The 8,940-nt window shown below is 40.7% G+C and overlaps 1 protein-coding gene across 1 annotated transcript in view; it reads right to left on the bottom strand.

Moving 5' to 3' along the window:
* FLT1 (fms related receptor tyrosine kinase 1) overlaps positions 1 to 8,940 on the bottom strand; it is a 197,116-nt gene that overhangs the window by 51,127 nt on the left and 137,049 nt on the right. Inside the window, exon 16 of the mRNA XM_017537494.2 lies at positions 7,012 to 7,143. Within this exon, the coding sequence (XP_017392983.1) occupies positions 7,012 to 7,143 (132 nt within the window). The remainder of the gene's footprint in view (positions 1 to 7,011; positions 7,144 to 8,940) is intronic.

Below are 8,940 nucleotides of genomic sequence, written 5' to 3'. Positions count from 1 at the left end.
CTCCCTCCCTCCTTCCCTCCCTCTCTTCCTTCCTCCCTCCCTCCCTCCCTTCCTCTCTCCCTCTCCCACCCTCTTTTTGTTTCTCCATCTACACCCCTTACTCCAACCCTTTTCTTTTTTTTTTCCTTATCACTTTTTGGACCTCAAGTGCAGAATAACTTTTTTTTCATCCAAACACATTGCATGTATTATTTAATACAATTTACCTTTTCTTTTTGAAATGAATCATATTTTGACTTAAGTACTCATCAGTTTCTGCAAACAACTGGTCCACTGCCTCCCTGAGAAATTTGCCTGACCCTAGAGGCTGCTTTAGGTGTTATTCTCTGGTTGTATTGTTATTGTAATTTGAGTAACTACTTATTTGGGTTTATTGCCCATTAACCTATTAGGACCTCAAGAGAAGGACAGATGTCTTGTTCACTTTGAGTCTTCAGCACTGACTCAGAGGAAGTCTCAATAAAGATTTAGGTATGGATGAAAAGAAAATTATTCAGATGCACCTCGACCTGACTCTCAAGATTCCTGAGCAACATAAGCCACTCAACCAGTGCCACCTCCTTCTATCTAAAACCCTATCACCTGTAATCCAGGTAACCTTACTATGTGGTTTCTCTAGAGCCTATGGAAATATTAAAATAGGCCTGCAGACCTTTATTACTGTTGATGAAGTTTTTAAGGAATCTATGTACACCAATTTGGAACCACTCCTAAGGACAGTGATGTATGGAAATACTGAATTCCCATGAAATTTCAAGTACATTTTCAAGAGTACTTTTAAGTAAGGATACTTAAATTTATGTTATATGACAGTTATGGAACACATTTCTTTTTTCACAAGTTAAATCCTTAAGTCAAACAGGAATTCTGTGGCTTAGAACACCTTTTAGGTGGCTCACTGGTTAAGTCCAGCAAAAGTGTAATACAGAAAGTTTTGTTGAAATGGAATTTGGTATATCATATTAACAAATGGTAATGTTAGCTAACACAAAGTTTTTATTATATGCCAGGTGCTGTTTTAAATGTGTTAATCCTTACAACAACCCTATAAAGATTGGTTGTTGGATCATTAGGGATCATTGTAAAATGGGGATCATCATTAGGATCCCCATTTTACAATGAGAGACCGGAAGCATCAGGAATGTAAGGAACTTCGCAAAGGTTACACAGCTCATGAAGAGTGAGGCATCCGGCTTCAGAATGGGTCCTTTTAACAACCATGCTCTGCCACCTTAGAGCTGAGATGCAATAGAGCAGGATGGTTGAACATGGTTCCAGTTCTCAGCTCTGCCGTTTCCTAGCTGTGTAACCCTGGACAAGCAATTTCATCTTTTTGTGCCTGGATTCTCGTTTTGAACTAACTGTACTTCCCTGTACTTCTAGGATTATTGCAAAACTTAAGTAGGATTATGGATGTTATGTACTTAAAATAGTCCACTGCATGTTCTGTAAGCGCAAGATATTAATTACATGGTCCCAGGCCCTCACAGAGCCCAACACCAAGTCCCTAGGCCTAACACCCACTTTTATGATACCCAGTGCAGTTTTATGTCAGCCTAGTTTCTACAGAAGGAATTCAGATGAATATTTTTTGAGTTTGAATTATTTTGCCTCAAGAACTCTCTACAAAGACCTTAATCAGCCTAACTGAATTCCATCAGATTTTTTTGAATTTTTCTTGATCAAGGCCAGCTTTATGTCACTGGTGAGATTTGAAGTAGAAAGGCATGTGTATTCCTGTCCCTCAGCCCTCCTATGTGGCATTAGTGCACAGCTGGTTCATCTCTGTTTTGAGCACTGCTTTCTCCTTGGGAAACCTTTCTTTTTTTTTTTTTTTTTTTTTTTTTTGAGACGGAGTTTCTTTTTTTTTTTTTTTTTTTTTTTTTTTGAGACGGAGTTTCGCTCTTGTTACCCAGGCTGGAGTGCAATGGTGCGATCTCGGCTCACCGCAACCTCCGCCTCCTGGGTTCAGGCAATTCTCCTGCCTCAGCCTCCTGAGTAGCTGGGATTACAGGCACGCACCACCATGCCCAGCTAATTTTTTGTATTTTTTTTAGTAGAGACGGGGTTTCACCATGTTGACCAGGATGGTCTCGATCTCTTGACCTTGTGATCCACCCGCCTCGGCCTCCCAAAGTGCTGGGATTACAGGCTTGAGCCACCGCGCCCGGCCATGGGAAACCTTTCTAAATAGCCAACACCTATGAGAGGAGTAACATCAATCCCCAACATATTCATGTGAATTAGTTTATCACATCCTTTCTCAGTGCCAGGATAATCATAGGAGTGAATTTGGGGGCAGGATTCAGGAAGAGAGGAGCTAATGTGGAGGGAGGTCAGTCAGGGATCAGAGGAGGGTCAAAATGGAGAACTGAAAACTGATAGCTGGCCAAGGACAATACAAAGGAGTACCTGAAGAGCCACAGCCATATTGTTTTGAGTTTTTTCTATTCTTGACTTTTGGGATTTAATTTATTAGAGAATATAGTGTCTACTTCCTATTGGATGAGTCCTTTCTCAAACAAGTGACAGCATGCAAGCAATTGTTTGCAAATCAGCCTCTAAAGCCATGACCAGTATTTAGACTGCAAGATCCTGATGTAGTCCTTTTGTGCCTTTGTGATTTTTGTATCCATCAATCATCTTCAAAAAAATGCTTAAAATGATAGCTGTTCTTCTTCAAGTTGTTTTCTCCTATGTACTTACAACTGATAATGAAATATAGTAAGGCCTAAATCTGATATAAGAATGTTCTCATATATACTATGGTTTTTGCAATAATAATTATAAAGCATAGCTTAAGTCCTTGGATGAAATTTTAGCAGCCCCATTGAGTTCCAGGGCTATTGAACACTATGTTAATTTCAGAAATGATTTTGGTTACTAACACTTCTGTTGTCGCATTTGATATGGAACTTCCCCTTTGAGAGCTTCATGTGTCCTTGTGCTGGCACTGGGTCCAAACCAAACAAGACCTGTGATTATTTAAAGAAGGTACTTTGACTGCACGGTTCATTCATCGTTACAGATACAAAAATAACACATTGTTTTATCTGTGAGTATAAGAATCCTTTCAAAGGAAATAAAAAGAGCAGACAGTTTCCTTCCTGGCTAATTCACCAACCTCTTTAAATCTGTTAAACATAGCCACAGACACAACTCGTTTGCTTGGTTTCATTTCCTAAACTCGATTTGACAAGATAAGTCAGTGTGCGGGTCCATATGCATCTAACAGGAAATAAAGTCTAAATCTAGGGAATGTTTCATAGCTACCAGGGTGGTAAAAACAATGACTCTAGAGCAAGAGTCCCATTTCAGTGATAAAATTACTGAGCAGGTACTGTATTCAGTTGTTGTGAACAGCATCCAAGGATCAAGTTTTAATCCAATGAGCCCAGACTACTTTCATTCAAGATACTGCATCTGACTCATACACACAGGCTTTTCTAAGATCCACAAATATTAACATTCAAAATTTCTTCCTGTGCAAAATTATATTCTTATATAGACTTGAAACCTGCCTCTTGGAAATTTCACTACCATCTCCCTTCCTTGGTTCTAGTTGTCTTTTCTCGTGTGTCAAAGAATGAGTTAAATGCCTCTTTTGTCAGAAAGCTCCTTAAGTATTTGAAGAAAACAATCATGTTACTCCCGCGTTGTCTCTTTTTTGGACTAAGTATCCTCATTTTCTGGTACTATTCTATTCCTATCCAGGATATAGCTCTATTTATTTGTTTCTTTTATAAATGGGCACAATATTTCAGGTGTGGTTGGATGATTGCCAGTCAGGTAATCTGTGTTTTCAGCTAACTGCAATTTTTAAGCAAAAAGGTTGGATATTGTCATCACTCTTATAAAAGAGAGCAAAGAAGAAGGCCAAAAAACTATAAAAAGCAGACACAAGAGTTCAAAAAGCATAGCAGTTGGGGGCAATAGTGAGCAAAATAATGGAATATATATATAGATATATATATTTTATATGGCAGCCAATATGGGCAATTCAAGTGAAAATTACCTCCACTTTCCACAAGAGTAAATGATATGGCTGACAGAAAGGTTTAGAAATTATCAGTAATACAGTATTCTTAACATCTGACTTTTCAGAAAAGCATAACATTCATAGGAAAAGGAATCAGCATAGGAAGTCTGGAGGCATGTAAAAATAAGAGAAATGGAGAAAATAAAAATAACAGGATCACTGGAAGACTGCTTTTCCTCAATTTTATCCTAAGCCCTTGCAGACAACTTCCTAAGGCACCTCAGGAATGAGAAGAGCGGAGGAAGGGTGGAAACATTCTGAGGTTTATATGGACGCAAGTCTCAGCCTCACCATGTAGTCATTGCGCGACTTTGGGCAAGTTATTTAACTTCTTTGTTTTTCCATCTTCCCATCTGTAGATTGAAACTACTACTATTGACTTCTTTGGATTCCTACAAGATTAATAGGATTAAGTATGTCATGTGTCCAGCACAGTGCCTGCACACAAAGGTACTAAATAAATGTTTCCTGCTAAGTGCTGGGCATGTGCACAGGATACAAAAATATCTCAGACAGTCCTGTTTCAAAGTTTATAATTTGGTAGGGAAGAGAAGCATATCAATCCCAAAATAATAATGAAAAGCAGAATAAAATAAGTACTGGCTAATGATTCTAGAAGTGGGGAGTGAGAGAGCAGAGAATGAGTATCTGCCTCAGCCGTTCATCCTGGAGGATATTCCAGGGTAGAAAGCACTTCAGCAGGCCTGGGAGATAAGAAGGAATTGGCTGGAATAGGGAATGGAGCCTGTACAAAAGACATTCCAGGATGCACTAACGTCACAAACAGAGGCCGCAGTTGGCGTTATGTGGTGAGTTGGGCTCACCAATGCCCAAAAGACTGACTCTAATCCAATCTGGAAGGCCCCATGGTGCTGCTGATCTGGCCTGGAGCAGTGAAAGAATAACAGCATGCCTCCCGCAGAGCAGACTGATGGTGAACAGATAGTTTTGAAAGTGGGGAGAAGAAACTCACAGATGTTGTAAATGCACACTTTTTTTTTTTTTTTTTTGAGATGGAGTCTTGCCTTGTCACCAGGCTAGAGTGCAGTGGTTCGATCTCAACTAACTGCAACTTCCATCTCCCGGGTTCAAGCGATTTCCCTGCCTCAGTCTCCTGAGTAGCTGGAACTACAGATGTGCGCCACCACGCCTGGCTAATTTTTTGTATTTTAGTAAAGATGCGGTTTCACCATTGCCAGGATGGTCTCGATCTCCTGACCTCGTGATCTGCCCACGTTAGCCTCCCAAAGTGCTAGGATTACAGGCGTGAGCCACTGCTCCCGGCCGTAAATGCTCAATTTTAAGCACACTGGATTCTGAGAAACCCAGATGAACCTGGCAGAAAAAGGGGAGGGGAAGGAAGTCAAGCCTTTGAGGAGACCTACAAACATGCAGAAATGTCACTGCTTCATACCCAGGCTCCTCCCAGGCCATCAAAGTCCAGCCATTGCTGCCCCATATTCCCTGGTGGAGGGGTGGGGACAGACTCACACAGGGGAAGGCAGTCATGCAGTGGCGGGAGGGGAGTCTGAGAAGAGTTCAGTTTTCTCCTGCAGTCTGCCATGACCAGACTGTACGAGTTAGGTGAGTCAATTCAGACCTCTCTGGAGGTTAATCACTGCTCTGTGTATCTCACAGGGATGGTGGGAGGATATGGGGGAAATGACATCTGCTCTGAGGATTAGTGACATCTCCTTGCTCCCTGTGTTCCCTGACCCGATGCAGCCACTTCTGAGGGCTACATGTCTGGGTGCCTGTTAAAAGACATTAGCAGCTATCTGGGGAAGAAGGTGTTAAATAGAGATGCTAATAAACTGTTTTCTGTATGAGCGAGCAGAAAAGTGAACATAAGATTTTAGAACAAGGATTATTTGGGAGCCAAAACCATTACTAGTATTTGGGGAATGCTACTCTCTCACTTTTTCTGAAAGTATAAATTTGTGGTGGAGTAGTTTTGGACTTTTAGGGGGCTCTTTAAAATCATCTCCTTCTAAAAGAATAGAGATGATGTTCTGTTTTAAAGAGTTTTGAATCCTCAGAGTTACAATATTTAAGCAACGTAAGTTTCAGGGGAAAAAAAACCTGAAGTACATTGCTTTCTTCCTAGTTCCTCCCCGCAAAATACTTGCATATTCTGAAGTCAACTGTTAGCATTTGGAAATAAGCTACTGAACAAGTTCCATCTTTTCATGTGAAACCTCAATTTGCCATAGATATTACATCTAAGAGGTGCCAAGCTGATATTTTATGATGTTGTACATTTTATGTTTTAGATGATTCTTAGCATTAGAGAATTGAAATTGAGGTGAAAACTATTTTCCAAATGGAAGCCACATGGCCATAGCCGGGGTAGGATTAGGCCTCTTTGTATTTTGCTGCTGAGCAAACTGTCTGAGACCTATAAAGGGGAAGCACTTGGAATATTTTTCTTAAATGTGGTTTGTTGATTATGTGTTTCTTCTCTCTCATAATATTTTATAGCCCACTTCATTTTAAAAAGCCAGCTTATGGAAGCATTTGGAATAGCAGCATATGTCTAACTCCTAGGAATTAGAAAAGGAAAACAAATGTACAATTTTAAGTGTGCGAGTTCCCCCTCCTGACCTACCCCCCTCCTTTTTCTTCTTTCTTGGATGTTTCTCTCACAGGTGTGGACTACTCTGGCCACTCTCCGTGGCAGGGCATAATCACACAGTCAGAACTGGGTTTCCTTTCTTCTGGGAACAATTTCTCCCACAGAGACGGTGTTCAGATTTCGGGCTCTCAAGAATGGCCAGCCAGTGTCTTCACCTTCTGCTTTGCCAGACAGAACCAGACAGTCCCTTCCCAGAGTGGCAGGGAGAGGGGAGAAGGAGGTCAGGGAAAGGAACAGACTGGAGCGGGCAGCAGGAGACTGGGAGGTGGAAAGTTAAACAAACAGGGAAATAGATGTCTGACCAATTTCTTGTTGCTTTCTTTAAGCAGCTGTTTACCTTGAACAGTGAGGTATGCTGAACTTTCCACGGAGCCCTTCTGGTTGGTGGCTTTGCAGTGATAGACACCTTCATCCTCTTCTGTGACTCTTTCAATAAACAGCGTGCTGCTTCCTGGTCCTAAAATAATTCCTGAGGAGTGAGAGATGTTTAGATTAGTGGGCCTGGATGACAAACAAAAAACAGCTACTTCTGTAACACAACCTTCTTCCTATCATTATGCATTCAGACAAGGAAATCCGAGCTCTAGTGAACCTGGGGCAGAGTTGCTTATTTGTTTTCTCTGGGTCCAGGCTTTCTTTTTCTTTTTTTTTTTTTTTTCAGGCTTTCTAATAGCACCTTCACCACCCAGCAAAACTGTGATATCCAGCGTTGGAGATGCAGATTCATCTACCCTGTAGAAAGAAACGCGAAGCAGCTGCCATGCCCAACCTGGAAAGTTGCAGATATCAAGAAGGCAGCATATCTAATAATAACAACTATCAATTACTCAACACTCTTTATGTGCTCGGCACTATGTGACACACTTTTATACCTTGACATTTACAACCAGCCTGTCAGCTAATATTGTCTTCCTTTTACAAATGAAGAAACTGAGATTCTGCAAGGTTAAGTAACTTCACCAAGAGCATGCAGTTTGACTGAAAGCACATTTGTGGCATATGGGTCAAAGGAAATAATAGTTCATTTGTCATAAAGCTTGGTGAGTCAGTATAGCTTAGTGATAAAGAGTTTGCCTGGCCTGTTTTAATCCATGCCTTAGCACTTCAAGCTTTGTCTCTTAGGCAAGTTACTTGATCTTTCTAAGTTTCAGTTTCCTAAATCTTAAGATAAAAATGGAAGTATTTCTTACTCTGTAAGTGAAAAAATAAATGGACTTTATTTATTTTATAATGCAAGCCCATGGCACATAGTAAGTGCTCAGTAAATGTAAGTTTAAGGGTTACTACAGAATATAGTGTAGTAGAAGGAGCCCCATGAATTTTCAGACCCCCGAAAGGGTTTAAGACCTTGAAGCTTCCATACTTTGCACTATCACCAAGTGCTTGTTGGGTATTTACTCTACCATCAGTTAGTATTGCAAAACAAACAGCAGGCTAAGATGTAGGCAGGCTAAGACATGGTATCCGTTGAGAAGGAAAAATTAATTCATACCAACCACACATATATACGTTCTCTCTCTCCCACACATGCTCAACACATATACTCACTCACACACACAAACCAGCAATAAAAAATGTTTAATGAATGAGAATGAATGAATGTAGAACAGGATATCTAATTAAGTGGAAAGTCTGGCACAGAGAAGGAGATCGGTAAAGAAAGGCATACTTGGTGGAGGCTGCATGGAAGAGGTGGGCCTGGAGCTGAGGTTTGAAGGATTATCAGAGGTGAAGTGAGAAAGGAAAGCATGAGAAATGGCATGATGTGGAAATAAACAGGGATTGAGTGCTTGTTCCAGAATAGTGATAAAATGGGCCTGGCCAGACTACAGGCTGTATTTCATTAGTTTAAATAGTTTGTATTTTTCCTGATTATGAAAGATGTACTCAATATAGAAAGTTGAGAAATATTTGAAAGCATAAACAAAACATAATATTACAAAGCTATGGTAATCAAAACAGCCGGGTACTGTTATAAAAACAGACCCACCAACCAATGGAATAGGCAAGAGCCCAAAAATAACCCAAACATCTAAGGTCAATTGATTTTTGACAAGGAGCCAAGAACACACAATGGGGAAAGGACAGTCTCCTTAATAAATGGTGTTGGAAGGCCGGGCGCGGTGGCTCAAGCCTGTAATCCCAGCACTTGGGAGGCCGAGGCGGGTGGATCACGAGGTCAAGAGATCGAGACCATCCTGGTCAACATGGTGAAACCCTGTCTCTACTAAAAATACAAAAAATTAGCTGGGCATGGTGGTGCGTG

This window comes from Cebus imitator, unplaced genomic scaffold (assembly GCF_001604975.1).
Source record: "Cebus imitator isolate Cc_AM_T3 unplaced genomic scaffold, Cebus_imitator-1.0 Scaffold103, whole genome shotgun sequence".
NCBI lineage: Eukaryota > Metazoa > Chordata > Mammalia > Primates > Cebidae > Cebus > Cebus imitator.
This window is presented reverse-complemented; position numbering and strand designations above follow the sequence as displayed.